Raw genomic sequence first — 21,295 nt, forward strand, 5'->3', positions numbered from 1 at the left:
GCTCTGGAGCAATTGCACTTGTAGTGTTCAACTGCACCTTGTATGGTGCACAGCCTATTTGCCTTTAGTAAGTCAACCCCCATGTGTGAGTATAATTATTGTTATTCCTTTCATTATCAATAAATGCATTATCGGCACTGTCTAGTGCACCTAATTTTTCTCTTTTCTTGCAGATCTCACTGTGTACCTGATACTTGCAGAGTAGATGTAGCGGAGGTGGAATCCGGAGTGCAGATAACAAAGCAGTGATAGTCCCCTTCATCTGTGATCTGAATGTTGGGTATGGAAAGACTGGCATTGCCTTGTTGGAGGTCTTTGTCATTCATGTGAGATCCGATCCTCGATGGTGTATGTTTGTAACTACTAAAACCATAAACCTCACGTCCAGTTCCATTCTGTAATCTGAGAGTCCAGACAACTGCTAGTTTCTCTAGATTCAGCGGTATTGGGACACCAGACAGCAGACAAGGGATGGTGACATCTTCTCCTCTAAGGGCTTCAGTAGGAACATCTTTCCCAGTAACTCTCAGCCTCCGAACCTGAAAATCACCTAAAAATTAGAACAAAAAAGAGTGATGACAATTGTACAGGATCATTTGTGATGGAGGAAACTAAACTGCTAACGTAATCCAGAATAACACTGCAACGGCACCCAAACCACTTATGGACCCCCCCCCCCCCGCAGTATACTGTGGACAGGCGGGCCGTGCAGGCAAAGCAACATACTGGTCTGTCACTGTCTGGTTTTGGGTTTAGCGGACACGCATGCGAGACCCCACCACCAACACCTGCTGTGATTGTACACAACGGGAGTCTGTTAGCAAGCCCGACTGGTTCCACAACAGGATTCAGGACTGGGACCTGCTGATCAGCTGTGTCCAATCACAGTCCAGCAAACAAACAAGAGATACCTGTGCTCAAATCCCAACAGCAAGTGCATGCATTTATCCATCAGGTGCTAAAGGGGTGCAGCCCAGAGCTCTTTGTTGATGAACAATCTGTACACAGGGAAAGATCTGTGGTTCTTATTCCTGCAAAGCAGGGATGAGAAACAAAGAGATCTGTTAGTAAAAGCAGCACATAATACACACATTACACATTGTTGGGTACATATTTATTCCCTTGATCACCCCTAAATGTTAATCCCTTCCCAATTTTGGTATTTATTGTATCGTAAAAAATAAAAAACCCCAGTAGTGATCAAATACCACCAAAAGAAAGCGCTATATGTGTGAAAAAATTATATAAATTTCATTTGGTAACAGCGTTGCATGACCGTGAAATTACCAGTTAGAATAGCGTAGTGGCGAATAGCAAGAAATGCCCTGGACATGAAGGGGGTAAAACCTTCCAGAGGTCAAGTGGTTAAACCGGGATCCAACAAGGTGCTTTGACAATGGAATCAGTAATGGTAACCCTCCAGTCAGAGGCATCCCTAGGGTTGGTGTCACCCAGTGCGGTACCATATGGTGTCGCCCCTCCTGAGAGGAAGGAACGTTGCCGGTGTAGCAGTAAAATGAGTATCCCATGAAGATATGTATCCCCTGAAGCAACTGCACATGTGCTGGTTTCAGGCCGAAGAAGCCGATCTATGACTAGCACAGAGCTGCCACGGTTACCCTCTTACAGGCTGCAAACCACTGAAGCTGATCCCGCAGATCACTATGGGGTGCAAGATCAGTTAACCCCGTATAGGTTCATATCTTCATGGGATTCTCATTTTACTGCTACACCGGGGGCAGCTGTCACTGCTGGCATCCTGCACCCCTGTGATGGTGTCACCCGGAGCAGCCCGCACCCCCTGCCCCACCCCTAGGGATGCCACTGCCTCCAGTATGCTTCAACCTGAGGTTCTACACTTCTATAAACCCTCTGAATCCAAAATGTGGTGCAGATGCAGACAATCAGTTGGCGTTTTCTTTCATATATTCTGGCTATGCCCCGTGATTCAACCTGAGAGAAGGTAGAAGATTATCTGTGTCAAGTCTAGGGAGGGTTACTCCAGTTGGACCGTGTCCTCAACCCTATTGGCCTCCTTTTCACAGATATACCCAAAACCTCTAAAAAATTGACCACCCATATCCTAACAGAAGGTTTGAGACCTATCCCTCTCCACTGGAGGAAACTGTTGTCCTTTCTCAGACAGACCTACTGGATACGGTTATAGAAATTAGGAGGATAGAACATCTGATGGCTAACATTTGGTATAGACTGGAGACATCCTCTCAGATATGGGCACTGTGGGATCAGCCATCTTTAAGAGCTTTTTTTGGTGGTATTTAATCACCACTGGGTTTTTTTTTTATTTTTTGCTATATAAACAAAAAAATACTCAAAATTTTGAAAACAAAATTCCATTATTCTTAATTTATGTTATAAAATCTTGCAAGCAAAACATCTTTCCTCTTAAATTTAAACCAAAATATATTCTGTTACAACTCTTTGGTAAAGATACCCCAAATCAGTGTTTATTATTTAGTCTGTACCAAAGTTACAGAATCTACAAACTATTAGATATACAGTATATTTGAAAATTGAACTATTCTGCTTTACTGACTTCAGGTTTCAAATCTTGAGGCCCTAAAATGTCAGGACAGTACAATACCCCCAAATGCCAGGACAGTACAAATACCCTCTAAATGTCAGGACAGTACAAATACCCCCCAAATGTCAGGACATTACAGATATCTCTCAAATGTCAGGGGAGTACAAATACCCCCAAATGTCAGGATGGCACAAATACCCCCCAAATGTCAGGATGGTACAAATCCCCCCCAAATGTCAGGACAGGACAGATACCCCCAAATGTCAGGATAGTACAAATACCCCCCAAATGTCAGGATGGTACAAATATACCCCAAATGTCAGGACAGGACAAATACCTCCCCCCCAAATGACCCCTTTTTTTGGAAACTAGACAGTCTTAGGTATTTAATCATGTGATTGCTATGATTGGTCATAACGCTCACATGATACCCCGGCTCACAGCAGCTGGGTATTGAGCTCAGTGATCCACTACGTCCATAAGATGGCAGATGAGTTCCTACTTACCATTCAAAGGGAACATTTTGACATCCTGGGTCACATTACGTGGAATTACAAGTGTTTCTTTGACCTTTCTAGATGTAGGGTTCATATCATACACATAATCTGCTTTCCATCGGTGGTGGGTTGGAATGCACAGATGTATTTTTGAACATGAGTGGTGTTGACGCAAGATTAAAATGACTTCCATTATGGCTGACACTGATTATACATGTTAGTTGTTATAAAAAAATAACAGGCTTTATGTATGGTTGATATGAGGTATAATCACTTAGGAGGACTTCCTATTTTTGGGGGAGGTGTCCATGCTGTATGTAATAAACATCTTAATAAAAAGACAACTTTGAAGTAGGTAGTTTTTGCCAAAAAAAACATTGATTGTTTTATGTAGCAGCAATAATTGATGCGTTGGAAGCAGTAGAGTCAATACAGCCAAAAACTAAAAGTATACACTTTAAAACAAGAAAGCTATTAACATCATATACACTGCCAAACAGGGGCAAAGAAAGTCACAGCACACAGGATCTTCTAGTTAGTAGCACACTGTACTGTGTACAAACCACAAATCATAATCCTCAAACCCACATTGCAGAGATGACGCAGTTAAAAAAAATGAGGCAAGAACAAAATAAACCAATGCCATGTTTCAGAGGCAAAAGCAAAAGTTTTAAAACACAGCTGGAGAGCATGCAAACAATTGGAATGGGGCCCAAGGCAGAGATAGAAATGATTTTTTTTCTCTAAAAAAAAACGATCAGGGTAAAATATTACAAAGTATCCTTAAATATTGGCCATTGACTTGGAAAACCCATCAGATCTCAATGGGGAAAAACCTCCTGCTGGATATCTATACTGATATGGACGGGGTAATGTGTTAGGAACCTAAGGACGCCCCATCATTTGACAGAAATTAAATTTATCAACCTACAAAGGAATGAATTCAAAGACACCCGAAAATTAAAGTGAAAAAATAATGCAGCAGTCCATTTCATTGCAGCAACTCAGAATGGTCCTCAGTAGTCTGTGTGGCCCCCACGTGCTTGTATGCATGCCTGACAACGTCGGGGGAGGCTCCTAATGAGACCACGGATGGTGTCCTGGGGGATTTCCTCCCAGATCTGGACCAGGGCATCACTGGGCTCCTGGACAGTCTGAGGTGCAACCTGGTGGCGTCGGATGGACATCCCAGAGGTGCTCTATTGGATTTAGGTCAGGTGAGCGTGGGGGCCATTCAATGGTATCAATTCCTCCATCCTCCAGGAACTGCCTGCATACTCTCTCCACAGGAGGCTGGGCAGGAGGAACCCAGGACCCACTGCACCAGCGTAGGGTCTGACAAGGGGTCCAAGGATTTGACCCCGATACCTAATGGCAGGCAGGGTGCCATTGTCTAGCCTGTAGAGGTCTGTGTCCCTCCATGGATAGGACTCCCCATACTATCACTGACCCACCACCAAAACAGACATGCTGAACGGTGTTACAGGCAGCAGAATGTTCTCCACGGCTTCTCCAGACCCTTTCACGTCTGTCACATGTGCTCAGGGTGAACCTGCTCTCATCTGTGAAAAGCACAGAGCACCAGTGGTGGACCTGCCAATTCTGGTGTTCAATGGCAAATGCCAATTGAGTTCTATGGTGCCGAACAGTGAGCACAGGGCCCACTTGAGGACATCGGGCCCTCAGACCACCATCATGAAGTCTGTTTCTGATTGTTTGGTCAGAGACATTCACACCAGTGGCCTGCTGGAGGCAATTTTGTAGGGCTCTGGCAAGGCTCATCCTGTTCCTCCTTGCACAAAGGAGCAGATACCGGTCCTGCTGATGGGTTAAGGACCTTCTGCGGCCCTGTTCTGCTTTTCTAGAGTAACTGCCTGTCTCCTTGAATCTCCTCCATGATCTTGAGACTGTGCTGGGAGAGACCGCAAACCTTCTGGCAATGGTACGTATTGATGTGCCATCCTGGAGGAGTTGGACTGCCTGTGCAACCTCTGTAGGGTCCAGGTATGGCCTCATACTACTAGTAGTGACACTGACCCAAGCCAAATGCAAAACTAGTGAAAAACAGTCAGAAAAGATGAGGAGGGAAAAAAATGTCAGTGGCCTCCATCTGTAAAGCCATTCCTGTTTTGGGGGGTCGACTCATTGTTGTCCATTTAGTGTACCTGTTGCTAATTTAATTAACACCAAAGCAGCTGAAAGTGATTAACACCCCCCTCTGCTACTTCCCTGACCAGATCCATATCCCAGAAGTTTCATTGACTTGATGCTATACTTGGATTAAAAAGTCTTCCTTTAATTTTCTGAGCAATGTATATCATGAATCCCCTGAGCACAAAGCAGAGATGAGCGCCTTGGTGAAACCATGGGGAGCAGTGGAGAAGCAAAAGGGGAGGGTGAAAAATTGGAAAAGGTTCTGGAAAACACAGATTCCGCTGTTGAGGTGGAAATTTTGTAATCTGTAAGAAAGTCACCTGGATGTCTATTGAGGTCAGAAAATCCCCCAGAAGGAGGGAGGCAATCACCAACCTGGCAGCTTCCATTTGGAACTTTTGTACCTGTAGAGTGTTCAGGTCGAGGAGTCAGACACCTTCATTTCCGATCTGCTTCAGGGGGGTCAATGTTTCCCAAAGACACACTAAATACAGGCTGTAAGTGCATTGCGTTTGCCTGAACTGGATCACATGATACCATAGTGATGTGCGGTCTGGGTTGCACAGCGTTTTTAACCACTTCAGCTCCGGAAGATTTTACCCCCTTTATGAGCAGGCCATTTTTTGCTATACCACACTGTGCTACTTTAACTGGTAATTACTCGGTCATGCAACACTGTACCCAAACAAAATTTATATTATCATCACACAAATATAGATTTATCTTGGTGATATTCGATCACTTCTGGTTTTTTTTTTTATTTTTGTGATATAAACGGAAAATTAAAAAAAAAAAACATGATTTTTGTTACTTCTATAAAAAATTAAAAAAAAATCTAATTTCTTCATAAATTTTGGTTAAAATGTATTCTTCTAAAAAATACAAAAATCCCAATAAGTGTATATTAGTTGGTTTGTGTGAAAGGTACACCGTCTATAGACTATAGTGGAATGTTTATTTATAATTTTTATTTATATACTACTAATGGCGATGATCTGCAATGATATTGTTTATATAATAAAAAATAAAAAGTGGTGATCAAAAGAATTCTTTATTTGTCTGAAAAAAAATTACAATTTCTGCTCCCTTATTTTATTTCTTCTCTTCTCAATCTCTTTTTCCTGTTAACCTTTATGTATAAATCTTTCTGCTATAATTTGACTTTGTATTTTATAATCTTGAGATGTACTACAATTTTTCTTATTACGCATAAATTGTCCCCTTGGGATGTTTGTGAGCCATGGTTTGACATGGCAACTATTATTATTATTATACAGTATTTATATAGCGCCAAAGGGTTTGCTCAGCTCTGTACAGTAGCAAGGGGGACAGGACATGAGACAGTACAGTAACAATACAATACACGAGGGGTTCGAGGGCCCTGCTCTTTCGAGCTTACAATCAAGGAGGGAGAGGAAGGTGGTACAGGAGGAAATGGCTGTGGGGGATGGAGTGGTGGGAGGAGTGAAGGAGGTTAGTTGTTAGGTGAGGTCGGGTGTTAGGTGAGGTTGGAGTAGGCTTCCCTGAAGAGGAGGGTTTTCAGGGTGCGCCTGAAGGTGAGGAGGGTAGGTGACAGTCTGATGGATTGGGGTAGGGATGTAGGCATTTCTATCAGTACTTTTTAAAATCTGTTTTAGTGTAGATTACATTCTCATCTCTAATAATTTCTAAGTCCAGAAAATGTATGTTGTAAGGATTAATCTCCCAACTTAATTTAATATTTTTATCATTATTATTCAGGTTGACCAGGAATTCATGTAAGGAGTTTTGTTCTCCCTGCCACACTATGATAAGATCGTCAATAAATCTGTACAGGGTTACATCTTTCTTTACATTTTCAAAAATAGTTTCCTCTTCCCATTCAGCCATATATACGTTTGCAATGCTGGGAACAAACTCAGCTCCCATAGCCGCTCCCACTGTTTGCAGATATACTCCCTGGTACCAAAAATAATTATGTTTAAGACAAAATGTTAGACATTTTATGATAAACTCGTGTTAATGTGGAGTATTTTTTAGTGCCTATTTAGCTGCCTTAATTGCCCCTTCATATTCTATATTAGTGTTTAGTACTGATACATCAGCTGTACTAAGGACAGTTTGTTGTGTTACCTCTATATTCTGAATTAATTGTATGATGTGTTTGGTATCCTTCGTATACGCTGGTGTCTGCGCTTCTAGTGGTTGTAAGAAACAATCCACATACTCCCCCATTCTAGCTGATAGAGAATCTATCCCATTAATAATTGGCCTTCTGGGGGGTTGTCTGCTATCTTTATGAATTTTTGGAACCATGTATATGACCGGTAGTTTACATAAAGATGGAATTAGATTTTTTCTTCTTCCTTTTAATTTAGTATGCCCTTCCTACGTCCATATTTCACTATTTTTTTCCAATTCTTTTTTTTATATTGTTTAGTAGGATTTTCTTAGAAGATAGCGTTCTGTATTACTATTACTCAACATATTACTCAATTTCCTGTTCATAATATTCTTTAGACAATATAACTATTCCTCCCCCTTTATCCGCAGGGCGGATGACTGTCTTTCCTTTTTCCTAATGTCTCAATGCCCCTCCTGATTTCTATAGTTTCTATAGGTTTTTTTATTGGTAATCTATCTAAATCCTCTATAACTAATTTATTGAGCATATCTATGTATCTGTTGTCTGTAGCCACTGGGTTGAAAGTAGACTTGTTACTAAGATGTGTATGATATTCTCCCTTTCTTACATCATTTTGAATAGGGCTGGGTTGTGGATTTTGAGCGTAATATTTTTTAATGTTAAGATTCCTCACTAATTTTTGAATACCAACATGGGTTTCAAACTTATTGAGGCTTTTGGTCGGAGCAAATTTTAATCCCTTATCTAGGACCTGTATCTCTTCCTCTGTGAGTGCCACCCCACTAAGGTGGAAAATACCTTCACCTGTTATTCCCTTCTTCTTTTTCTCTTGTGTGCTTTTTCCTCCCCTACACCCTCTGTAATAAATCAGCAGGATACACATTTCTAAAAAGAGCTACTTTAGGCATGAGATATCAGCTGGAAAGGAAATCACTGGAAGTTCTCTTTGTCGCTGACGTGCACGCCAATTGTTTATTTAAACAAAACTCAGGCGGGGCAACGCCTTCCAGCACCTTCACATGCAGCACGGACCACAGCTATTACAAGGTAACCTGAACTTCTATCTATATGGTCACAGCCTGATGAAAAATCTATATGTTATGATTTACTTCAGGTACATATATAGCGCCATCAATTTACACAGCGCTTTACATATATATTGTACATTCACATCAGTCCCTAAACCTCAAGGGTCACTCTCAGGAGCTCAGTGACTCCAAGCGTGGTCCCGTGATAGGTGGCCACCTGTGCAATAAGTCCATCCGTGACATTTCCTGGCTACTAAATATTCCACGCTCAACTGTTAGTGGGATTATAACAAAATGGAAGCCACTGGGAACAACAGCCACTCAGCCACCAAGTGGTAGGCCACGTCACATGACAGGGGTCAGCGCATGCTGAAGCGCACAGTGTGCAGAAGTCGCCAACTGTCTGCAGAGTCAATAGCTAAAGACCTCCAAACTTGGTGTGGCCTTCAGATGAGCCCAACAACAGTGCGTAGAGAGCTTCATGGAATGGGTTTCCATGGCCGAGCAGCTGCATCCAAGCCTTCCATCACCAAGTGCAATGCAAAGCGTCGGATGCCGTGGTGTAAAGCACGCCGCCTGTCAGGAATGGACTCAGTACTGTTGGTGGGACTCACCTGCCGTGTGGGCTGCAGTACCAGGGCTGACCAGCGGGTGCTCTCAGCAGCCAGAAGCTCACTCCTGCAGTCAGCCAACACCTGAAGCTGATTGCAGGAGGTGTATTTAAGGAATGACCAGGCCTGTGATCAGGGCCTTGGTGTATGTTTCCCATGAGCCCCTGTACCTAGTATCCTGTGTTCCTGCCTCGATGCTGACCCTGCTTTGATCCTGACCTCTGCTGACCGTCTCCTGTTGAACCCCTGGCTTGCCTGACCATCCTTCTGCCTGATCCTCGGTACCGCGCTGCCCGCTACCTGCTGAACCTGGCTTGTGACCCCGATCATTCTCTGCTTGCTCCTCCTGTACCACGCTGCCCACACGATACCGACCCGGCCTGTCTGACTACGCTTACTTCACCCGACGATCCATCCATCCCGCACAGATCACCTTTAGTAAGTCTGCCTGCCTCTTCCCATCAGACTCCGTTCCTGCACTCCTCTGCCAGTACTCTCTACCACAGCCGGATGCACTCGGGTCACGACCTGGTTCCAGTCTGCACCAAGTCCATCCCCACCATCAGGGGCCCTGGTGAATAGCAGGCTGGGACTTAGACCCCGCGCCCTGAGGAAATCTGTGCTGTGGGCTGCTAGAGACACTGCCAGGTGGCACCTGACAGTACCTTACGGCCTGCCTGACCATTCCACCTCTCTAGCCTGACTACGCCTGTGTTCCTGAAGCCTGCTACTTCCCTGTGTCAGTCCACACATTTCTGGTCATACCCGGATCCTTAACACCGCCACTGGACTCTAGAGCAGAGGAGACGTGTTCTCTGGAATGACCAATCACACTTCCCTGTCTGGCAATCCAATGAACGTGTCTAGGTTTGGCGGTGGCCAGAAGAACGGTACTTGCCTGATTGCATTGTGCTAAGTGTAAAGTTTGGTGGAGGGGGGATTATGGTGTGGGGTTGTTTTTCAGGGGTTGGGCTTGGCCCCCTAGTTCCAGTGAAGAGAAATCTTAAGACGACAGTTTGGACAATTTCATGCTCCCAGCTTTGTCGGAAGAGTTTGGGGATGGCCCCTTCCTGTTCCAACATGACTGTCCACCAGTGCATCAAGGAAGCTCCATAAAGACATGGAGGAGCCAGTTTGGGGTGGAGGAACTTGACTGTCCTGCACAGAGTCCTGACCTCAACCCCATAGAACACCTTGGGATGAATTAGAGCGGAGCCAGACCTCCTCCTCCGACATCAGTGCCTGACCTGACAAATGTGCTTCTGGAAGAATGGTCCAACCTTCCCATAGACACCCTCCTAAACCTTGTGGACGGCTTTTCCAGGAGAGTTGAAGGTGTTATAGCTGCAAAGGGCGGGGCCAATTCAATATTGAACCCTACGGACTAAGACTGGAGGACCATTAAAGTTCATGTACGTGGAAAGCCAGGTGTCCCAATACTTTTGGCAATATAGTGTGTGTGTATGTATGTATGTGTGTGTATATATATATATATATATATATATATATAGTATTATGTGCCTTATTGGGGTGCCAATAAACTCCAAGTGTGTCAGTTCTGTCTCTGCATGTAATGCAGGATGGGATACCTCTCCATTGTGTTACTAGATGGGACTCTATACTTCTAATCCCGTAAAGACTCTTAAAGTGCAACCTCACTCAATCAACTATTAACTATTTCTGCTGCTGGCATTAATAAATAGATAAGAAAGTATATTAAATTTATTTGTTTGAACTTTTTTTTTGCATTCCTTCATTTAATTCCTGTTTTTCATGCCTAGGCAAATGATGTCATACATCCCAGAAGTTTTCAGGAGGGGAGGGAGAGTTCTCAGCTCAGTCAATGCCTGAGCTAAGGACAGATGGATTCCAGGAAGTAACTGCTACATGAATCATCTGCCTTTACTCAAGATGGCCACTGCCAGAAATGCCTCAAAATTATTTATTTGCAAAATAAATCCTGGAGGCATGGATGGATGGATGGGGGGAGTTTGTTTTGAGTTTTAAAAATGAATTATATAGCCTTTTTGGTTTGTGGTGCTCAGATGCAGTGCGTTTCCTCTTTAATTTCTGCACACTCAATGGGGAATAAACACCACCAAAAGAAAGCTCTATCTTTCTCTAAAAACAGATATGAAATTAATGTGTGAACAGTGTTGTATGACTGAGTAATTGTCATTCAAAATGTGACAGTTTAGCATTCCGGTCATCAAGTGGTTAAAGCCTCCGGCCTCCAACTCCGGTAGGGTGGCCACCTCATCCCTTTAAAGCTGAACACATATTAATTACACAGGTTCTGGGACTGATTAAGGTGGTAATTAAACTCACTCAGTGCCTTATCTGTATTAAATTAGACTCAGAATCTGTGTCATTAATATGTGTTCGGGTTTAAAGTGATGAGGTTCTCCCTTGCAGTGGGACGGCACCCGCACTGCAAGAGTTAACGGTTCCTTTTACTCTAGAGGACGTATAAAGCATTTCCCGATTCTCCAGCAAACGGCACTCCCCTTGGCTCCAACTGTGGACTGGCTCTCGGTTTCCTAACATCCAGCTAGGGTTGGGGTCTCTGCATTAGTCTTGATGACTACAGAGAGCCTCAGACCACCAGGGCTGGGGGAGCAGAGGCTGCAGAGACCAGTATAGCAGTGCAGAGGAATCTATGGGGGAGTGGACGATCAAAACTGTTCCCCATCCCCCCATCCCCCTAGACATAAACTAGCTGGTAGCAGGTGCAGGGAGGATTTTTACTTTTCCTGGAGTTCTGCTTTAACTTTTTATGTATGGATTGCTGATCATAGAGGGAAGGGCCGTGAGAATCCCTCCTAGGAGGACACAGGCCAGAGAACCTCCATTGTCCGGCTCTGTAATGTATCCTCAGGTACAAGGACATTATACACAGAAGAGTGACACTGACCTGATCTCAGGAGGAGAAGAAAGCAGATCACATGTGCAATTTTCAGCCCACTCCCCATTGTTCCATCCATGCAGGATCCACTCCAAGAGAACTGTGAAAGACGTCCGAGTTCTGGGAAATGACTAAGATGTTCTGAACCTTGTTCCACTTTCACTTTTTAGAAATCGAAAATTCCAATTACAGGATTCCAGATTAATTTCCGTCTCCAAACCACACCACAAATAAGAGCAGAGACAACCAAAATCTACAATCTAAAAACAATATGTCACATCCCTAAATCTATTGTAGTATCAAAAAGAATAATCAGATGGGACTTTTGAGGCACAACACATTTTATAAAACACATTTTTATTTCATCCTTATATAAAGAGAGACGGTATTTAACATTAATTACATTAATGGATGAAGTGTGTGGTTTTAAATACTTTCTCTATGGATGAAGTAAAAATGTGTTTTATAAAATATGTTGTGCCTCAAAGATCCCGTCTGATTAGTCTTTTTGATACTATAAGAGCACAGAGACATGAGAAGTCCAGCCTACTCCAAATTGTGTTCATATTGTACAAGCAAAGCAAAGATTAAAAAACAAAAAAACAACAAGTTGAAAGATAAGTTACACAACAGTCATTTGTTACTTTGTTTGTTTTCTACAGCTTTTAAGTGTTACTTCCCCTTCTACACTCACTGGCCACTTTATTAGGCCCCACACCATGACACGGCCACCACCAGCCTGAACCGTTGATACAAGGCAGGATGGATCCCCCACACCATGACACCACCACCACCAGCCTGAACCGTTGATACAAGGCAGGATGGATCCACCACACCATGACACCGCCATCACCACCACCAGCCTGAACCGTTGATACAAGGCAGGATGGATCCCCCACACCATAACACCACCAGCCTGAACCGTTGATACAAGGCAGGATGGATCCCCCACACCATGACACCACCACCACCAGCATGAACCATTGATACACCACACCATGACACCCCCACCACCAGGCTGAACCATTGATACACCACACCATGACACCATCACCACCAGCCTGAACCGTTGATACAAAGCAGAATGGATCCCCCACACCACCACCACCAGCCTGAACCGTTGATACAAGGCAGGATGGATCCCCCACACCATGACACCACCACCACCAACCTGAACCATTGATACAAGGCAGGATGGATCCATGCTTTCATGTTATTTACACCAAATTCTAACCCTACCATCTGAATGTTGCAGCTGAAATCCAGACTCATCAGACCAGGCAACGTTTCTCCAATCGTCTATTTTTCAATTTTGGTGAGCCTGTGCGAATTGTAGCCCCCGCATCCTGTTCTTTACTGACAGGAGTGGCACCCGGTGTGGTCTTCTGCTGCTGTAGCCCATCTGTTTCAAGGTTGGACGTGTTGTGTGTTGAGAGATGGTATTCTGCACACCTTGGTTGTAACGAGTAGTTATTGGAGTTACTGTTGTCTTTCTATCATCTGGAATCAGTCTGCCCATTATCCTCTGACCTCTGACATCAACAAGGCATTTTCCTCCACACAACTGCCGCTCACTGGATATTTTCTCTGTTTCTGACCATTCTCTTTAAACCCTAGAGATTCTTGTGCGTGAAAATCCCAGTAGATCAGCAGTTTTTTAAATATTCAGACCAGCCCGTCTGGCACCAACAACCATGCCACGTTCAAAGTCACTTAAATCCTCTTTCTTCCCCATTCCGATGCTCGGTCTGAACTTCATGAAGTTGTCTTCACTATGTCTAGATGTCTAAATGCATTGAGTTGCCGCCATGTGATTGGCTGATTAGCAATTTGTGTTACCAATCCATTGAACAGGAGGACCTAATAAAGTGGGCGGGGAGTGTAGGTTTGTTAGGTTTTATCTTCTGAGAGATAGCGTTGTAGAATTGTAGATTTTACTTTACAATAAACGTCTTCCGATCTTATTTTCACCACAGATACACTTTATCAATCAGGGGAATAAATATTTCTGCATGGTTTAATGGGATTTACCATGGGCCTAGCTTTGGATGGAGTGGGCAAGGGTTGGGCTTCCTGTCGGGTTTTTATTTCTGTCTGTACCCCCATTGGGATGATTCGCCCTCTCTATTTGTCCCGGAGAATTAATGTCCCCATTTTGACCACTAGAACAGGAGTAGAGGGGAAATCTTCAGTTGGGGAAAACCTTTCTAGTGACTACTGCCCCCGAGATTAAGGGGGTCAGATTTTCAAAATGAAATCTGGGGACCACGCCCACAAACACTCCCCCCCCCCCCCCCCTTATACTTACCACATCTTCGAATTGGCTTTTGAAACAGGAGGCAGCCATTTAAGGTGTATAGACTGAACAGACTGAACAGATTTTAGTTAGAAGGCACCAAGATATGCATTCATAGTTTGAGGGGATGCATTGAAGGCACAAGGGAAAGAAATGCAGTGGACCACCCATAGAAGTACACGTAAAACCCCCAACAGTACAATCGGTCTGTAGATGCAGGAAAGCGTGCTTGTTATACTCACTGTGGAATCTAAGGGGTTAATCCTCTGCATTGTGTTAAAAGGCTGTTTGATTCTGTCTTCTCTGATCTTCCCCTTCATCTACTGTCCCCAATCCATCTGCTGACAGTACAGAGCCCTAGGAGTCACTCTGCACATGCTCTTCCACTAAGGTGGAAAATACCTTCACCTGTTATTAAGTGTTGTTGCATGGCGACCACTTCCTGTTATCTCACATATATATTCTTATTATTATAGCCAAATTTACCCCCCTAACTCCTCCCACAGTTTTTACACTACATAGACAGTAATAAACCGAAACGTGCAGATTGTTCCCGATTGGTGTGCTATTACTTTGTGGAACGTTTCGCCGAATGGTTCAAGAAATATCGGCGTTTTTGTGGTGAAATTGGTCCCATAGAAATGAATGGCGGAATGTTCAAAGCTAGAGTGTGAGCTGAAAAATCAGGACATGATTTCTAAACTACCATCACTCTCTCATTTGCAAGCCCACCTACACATATCTTATATCAAAACGTTCATCTATACCTGCTGCCACTAAAAATGTCCACGGCTAAGCCATAGTGCTGATAGTTTTCACAATATGATCATTTTTTTGCAACTCACGCCGCCCATTGACATTGAAACTCCACAATAACCACCTCAAATTTGAAGGGCAATATCTAAACTGCGACTGTGCCTTCATTTAATATTTCAGAGACATGCAATGCATCAAAATGTAGGTCTGGGTATTGTGATTCTCAAAATATAAAGCTCTTCGGTGTAGGATTTATAATTTTTAAACTACAACCATTTGAAAATGGCAACCGCCAGTGAAGTGAGCAAGTTGGAGCAGTTTGTTTTTAACCGTTCTTCTCTGCCCTTGCTGTAAAGTGAGTTGCCATAGGAACCCAGGTGTGTGAGCAGGCAGCAGAGTGACAAGCCACTCCACCCAGTTACTCCGCCCACTCCAGTTGTAGACTACTGGTGGAGGCAAGAACACTTCACACAATTTCCCCAGAAATTGTAGCTTTTTCCTCCCCTACATCCTCTGTAATAAATCAGCAGGATACACATTTCTAAAAAGAGCTACTTTAGGCATGAGATATCATCTGGAAAGGAAATCACTGGAAGTTCTCTTTGTCGCTGTCGTGCACGCCAATTGTTTATTTAAACAAAACTCAGGCAGGGCAACGCCTTCCAGCACCTTCACATGCAGCACAGACCACAGCTATTACAAGGTAACCTGAACTTCTATCTATATGGTCACAGCCTGATGAAAAATCTATATATTATTTATTTCAGGTACCTATATAGCGCCATCAATTTACACAGCGCTTTACATACAGTCAGGTCCATAAATATTGGGACATCGACACAATTCTAACATTTTTGGCTCTATACACCACCACAATGGATTTGAAATGAAACAAACAAGATGTGCTTTAACTGCAGACTGTCAGCTTTAATTTGAGGGTATTTACATCCAAATCAGGTGAACGGTGTAGGAATTACAACAGTTTGCATATGTGCCTCCTACTTGTTAAGGGACCAAAAGTAATGGGACAGAATAATAATCATAAATAAAACTTTCACTTTTTAATACTTGGTTGCAAATCCTTTGCAGTCAATTACAGCCTGAAGTGTGGAACGCATAGACATCCCCAGACGCTGGGTTTCATCCCTGGTGATGCTCTGCCAGGCCTCTACTGCAACTGTCTTCAGTTCCTGCTTGTTCTTGGGGCATTTTCCCTTCAGTTTTGTCTTCAGCAAGTGAAATGCTCAATCGGATTCAGGTCAGGTGACTGACTTGGCCATTGCATAACATTCCACTTCTTTCCCTTAAAAAGCTCTTTGGCTGCTTTTGCAGTCTGCTTTGGGTCATTGTCCATCTGCACTGTGAAGCGGCATCCAATGAGTTCTGAAGCATTTGGCTTAATATGAGCAGATAATATTGCCCGAAACACTTCAGAATTCATCCGGCTGCTTCTGTCAGCAGTCACATCATCAATAAATACAAGAGAAGCAGTTCCATTGGCAGCCATACATGCCCACGCCATGACACTACCACCACCATGCTTCACTGATGGGGTGGTATGCTTAGGATCATGAGCAGTTCCTTCTCCATACTCTTCTCTTCCCATCACTCTGGTACAAGTTGATGTTGGTCTCATCTGTCCATAGGATGTTGTTCCAGAACTGTGAAGGCTTTTTTAGATGTCGTTTGGCAAACTCTAATGTGGCCTTCCTGTTTTTGAGGCTCACCAATGGTTTACATCTTGTGGTGAACCCTCTGTATTCACTCTGGTGAAGTCTTCTCTTGATTGTTGACTTTGACACACATACACCTACCTCCTGGAGGGTGTTCTTGATCTGGCCAACTGTTGTGAAGGGTGTTTTCTTCACCAGGGAAAGAATTCTTCGCTCATCCACCACAGTTGTTTTCCGTGGTGTTCCGGGTCTTTTGGTGTTGCTGAGCTCACCGGTGCGTTCCTTCTTTTTAAGAATGTTCCAAACGGTTGTTTTGGCCACGCCTAATGTTTTTGCTATCTCTCTGATGGGTTTGTTTTGTTTTTTCAGCCTAATGATGGCTTCACTGATAGTGACAGCTCTTTGGATCTCATCTTGAGAGTTGACAGCAACAGATTCCAAATGCAAATAGCACACTTGAAATGAACTCTGGACCTTTTATCTGCTCATTGTAATTGGGATAATGAGGGAATAACATAGACCTGGCCATGGAACAGCTGAGAAGCCAATTGTCCCATTACTTTTGGCCCCTTAACAAGTGGGAGGCACATATGCAAACTGTTGTCATTCCTACACCGTTCACCTGATTTGGATGTAAATACCCTCAAATTAAAGCTGACAGTCTGCAGTTAAAGCACATCATGTTTGTTTCATTTCAAATCCATTGTGGTGGTGTATAGAGCCAAAAATGTTAGAATTGTGTCCATGTCCCAATATTTATGGACCTGACTGTATATATTGTACATTCACATCAGTCCCTAACCCTCAAGGGGCGTATAATCTACGGTCCCTAACTCACATCCATACATACACATACTAGGGACAATTTAGATAGGAGCCAATTCACCTACCAGCATGTCTTTGGAATGTGTATATATATATATATATACACAGCGTTTTGTAATTTTAAATATATATATATATATATACACACACTATATTGGTTTGTGGTTCTCAAATGCAGTGCGTTTGCTCTTTAATTTCTCCACACTCAATGGGGAATAAACACCACCAAAAGAAAGCTCTATCTTTCTCTAAAAACAGATATGAAATTAATCTGTGAACAATGTTGCATGACTGAGTAATTGTCATTCAAAATGTGACAGTTTAGCATTCCGGTCTTCAAGTGGTTAAAGCCTCCGGCCTCCAACTCCGGTAGGTGGCCACCTCATCCCTTTAAAGCTGAACACATATTAATTACACAGGTTCTGGGACTGATTAAGGTGGTAATTAAACTCACTCAGTGCCTTATCTGTATTAAATTAGACTCAGAATCTGTGTAATTAATATGTGTTCGGGTGTAAAGTGATGAGGTTCTCCCTTGCAGTGGGACGGCACCAGCACTGCAAGAGTTAACTGTTCCTTTTAGTCTAGAGGACGTATAAAGCATTTCCCGATTCTCCAGCAAACAGCACTCCCCTTGGCTCCAGCTGTGGACTGTCTTTCGGTTTCCTAACATCCAGCTAGGGTTGGGGTCTCTGCATTGGTCTTGATGACTACAGAGGGCCTCAGACCACCAGGGCTGGGGGAGCAGAGGCTGCAGAGACCAGTATAGCAGTGCAGAGGAATCTGGGGGGGAGCGGACGAACAAAACTGTTCCCCGTCCCCCCATCCCCCTAGACATAAACTAGCTGGTAGCAGGTGCAGGGAGGATTTTTACTTTTCCTGGAGTTCCGCTTTAACTTTTTATGTATGGATTGCTGGTCATAGAGGGAAGGGCCGTGAGAATCCCTCCTAGGAGGACACAGGCCAGAGAACCTCCATTGTCTGGCTCTGTAATGTATCCTCAGGTACAAGGACATTATACACAGAAGAGTGACACTGACCTGATCCCAGGAGGAGAAGAAAGATCACATGTGCAATTTTCAGTCCGCTCCTCATTGCTCCATCCATATCAGATCCAGTCCAAGAGAACTGTAAAAGACGTCCGAGTTGTGGGAAATGACCAAGATGTTCTGAACCTTGTTCCACTTTCACTTTTTATAAATCAAAAATTACAATCACAGGATGCCAGATTAATTTCCGTCTCCAACCCACACCACAAATAAGAGCAGAGACAACCAAAATCTAAAATCCAAAAACGATATGTCACATCCCTAAATCTATTGTAGTATCAAAAAGAACAATCAGATGGGACCTTTGAGGCACAACATATTTTATAAAACACATTTGTATATCACCCTTATATAAAGAGAGAAGGTATTTAACATTAATTACATTCATGGATGAAGTATGTTGGTTAAATACCTTCTCTATGGATGAAGTAAAAATGTGTTTTATAAAATATGTTGTGCCTCAAAAGTCCCATCTGATTATTCTTTTTGATACTATAAGAGCACAGAGACATGAGAAGTCCAGCCTACTCCAAAATGTTTTCATATTGTACAAGCAAGGCAAAGATTAAAAAACAAAAAAACAACAAGTTGAAAGATAAGTTACACAACAGTCATTTGTTACTTCGTTTGTTTTCTACAGCTTTTAAGTGTTACTTCCCCTTCTACACTCACTGGCCACTTTATTAGGTCCACCTTGCTAATGCCACGAAAATCTCCCCCTCACCATGACACGGCCACCACCAGCCTGAACCGTTGATACAAGGCAGGATGGATCCCCCACACCATGACACCACCACCACCAGCCTGAACCGCTGATACAAGGCAGGATGGATCCCGCACACCATGACACCACCACCACCAGCCAGAACCGCTGATACAAGGCAGGATGGATCCACCACACCATGACACCACCACCACCAGCCTGAACCGTTGATACAAGGCAGGATGGATCCCCCACACCATGACACCCCTGTGGCAAACTTGCTCATCCTTGTTGGAGCGGAGTCCCCCTTTACACTCTCTTTTTCGTGTTCTGTCTATTTATCTGAGGCATTCCTCAAATCATTCCTCACATCCCCCCTGCATTCCTGTGATCTCCTGGCAGATGGGGTGGAACAACCAGGTTAAGACATCCTGCATCCAGAGGCCAGCTGTCCATAAAGGCTGTAAAGTGTACTTCCTCCCCCATCTTACTCAAGATAAGTAATTGCACAGTCCTCGGGTCAACTGTATGGTTCATATCATGGGACATGAGCTGGCAGTTTCAGAAATCTCCCAATGACCACTCCCAAAAGGTGTAGTCAGAGCCCCTTCCGTTTGAGAGGGACTTTCAAGAGAGTTAGAGTTTGTCACACACACACACAGAGATCTCCGAGGTAACATCGTAACAGAGGAGATCAAAGAACCTTTCTGCTCTGCATCTTGAATTTGCTAAAACCAGGCAAGGAAAGTAACTTACCCTGTAATTCCCTCGCTATTCTATGTTTGCTGTGTCTTTATATACATATTAGAGATGAGCGAAGAAATGAAAAATTCGATTCGACTGATTCGGCGAATTCGTGGACAATATTCGATTCGAGTCGAATAAATTCGCTGTGAATTTAACTTAAAAAAGGGTGTTTCTAGGCTTCAGAGAGACTTAATATTAGCGCAGAACACTGTACCTTTAATTTAAATGCCCTTGGAGTCTGCTGGGGAAGAGAAATAATACTGTCAGTCAGTATGACATGCAGATGAGTGCCGTCGATCTTAGAATCACTGCACACTTCACTCCTTTGGCCAGTCACGGGGCCAAAACCAGTGTTTGGAGCCACAGTGTGGCGGTGGAGCCAGCAGCAATGGGAGGCCATACAGCAACCTATGACAAAATGGAAACCAGCAGGAGCGTGAGGAGACCTGAAAGTGGCACATGGCAGAGTGGGAGCAATGGGAGGCGGTACAGGGACCCAGGTCACACTGTGGGACCAGCAGCAGCGTGACCAGGCGGTACGGGGGCCCATGGCCGATATGGGGCCTGGCGGCATCAATAGAAGGCCTGTAATCTGCCAGCAACCTATGACAAAATGGACAACCGCAGGAGTGTGAGGAGATTTCAAAGTGGCACATGGCAGAGTGGAAGCAATGGGAGGCCGTACAGGGACCCAGGTCACACTGTGGGCTCAGCAGCAGCGTGACCAGGAGGTACGGGGGCCCATGGCCGATATGGGGCCTGGCGGCACCTATGGGAGGCCGCTAATCTGCCAGCAACCTATGACAAAATGGACAACCGCAGGAGTGTAAGGAGACCTCAAAGTGGCACATGGCAGAGTGGAAGCAATGGGAGGCCGTACAGGGACCCAGGTCACACTGTGGGCTCAGCAGCAGCGTGACCAGGAGGTACGGGGGCCCATGGCCGATATGGGGCCTGGCGGCACCTATGGGAGGCCGCTAATCTGCCAGCAACCTATGACAAAATGGAAAACCGCAGGAGTGTAAGGAGACCTCAAAGTGGCACATGGCAGAGTGGAAGCAATGGGAGGCCGTACAGGGACCCAGGTCACACTGTGGGCTCAGCAGCAGCGTGACCAGGAGGTACGGGGGCCCATGGCCGATATGGGGACTGGCGGCACCTATGGAAGGCCGCTAATCTGCCAGCACCCTATGACAAAATGGAACCCTGGGCTGGGGCAGGCAGAACCGCCGTATCTTTATCACGTTTTTCACAGGCCACCGAATGGCGACGCTGCATATGCTGACGCAACGCTGTAGTCCCAACATGGGCCCCCTGGCCACGCTTGACTTTCTGGCCACATAGTCGACATTAGGCTACGTTTACTTCCTCGGGCGGCTTG

The 21,295-nt window shown here is 44.2% G+C and overlaps 1 protein-coding gene across 1 annotated transcript; it reads right to left on the reverse strand.

Annotated features, from left to right (window-relative positions):
* Nucleotides 1-176: 176 nt before the first annotated feature.
* LOC149456051 (CD276 antigen-like) lies at nt 177-18,588 on the reverse strand. Its single transcript, XM_089685529.1, has 2 exons — nt 18,456-18,588; nt 177-550 (listed from the first exon to the last, which is right to left on the reverse strand). Exons 1-2 carry the CDS (start codon nt 18,520-18,522, stop codon nt 177-179), a joined length of 441 nt encoding a protein of 146 aa, XP_089541655.1. The 5' UTR covers nt 18,523-18,588.
* Between the last annotated feature and the right edge of the window lie 2,707 nt (nt 18,589-21,295).

Source organism: Staurois parvus, unplaced genomic scaffold (genome assembly GCF_062004578.1).
Source record: "Staurois parvus isolate SC_StPar_1 unplaced genomic scaffold, SC_StPar_1.0 ptg000379l, whole genome shotgun sequence".
NCBI lineage: Eukaryota > Metazoa > Chordata > Amphibia > Anura > Ranidae > Staurois > Staurois parvus.

Excerpts from the sequence above, each read along its gene's own strand:
- LOC149456051 (XM_089685529.1), bottom strand. The coding sequence starts at position 18,522 with ATGGATGGAGCAATGAGGAGCGGACTGAAAATTGCACATGTGATCTTT. Across the intron at positions 551-18,455 it reads TCTTCTCCTCCTGGGATCAG|GTGATTTTCAGGTTCGGAGG; the intron begins GTCAGTGTCACT and ends TCTAATTTTTAG.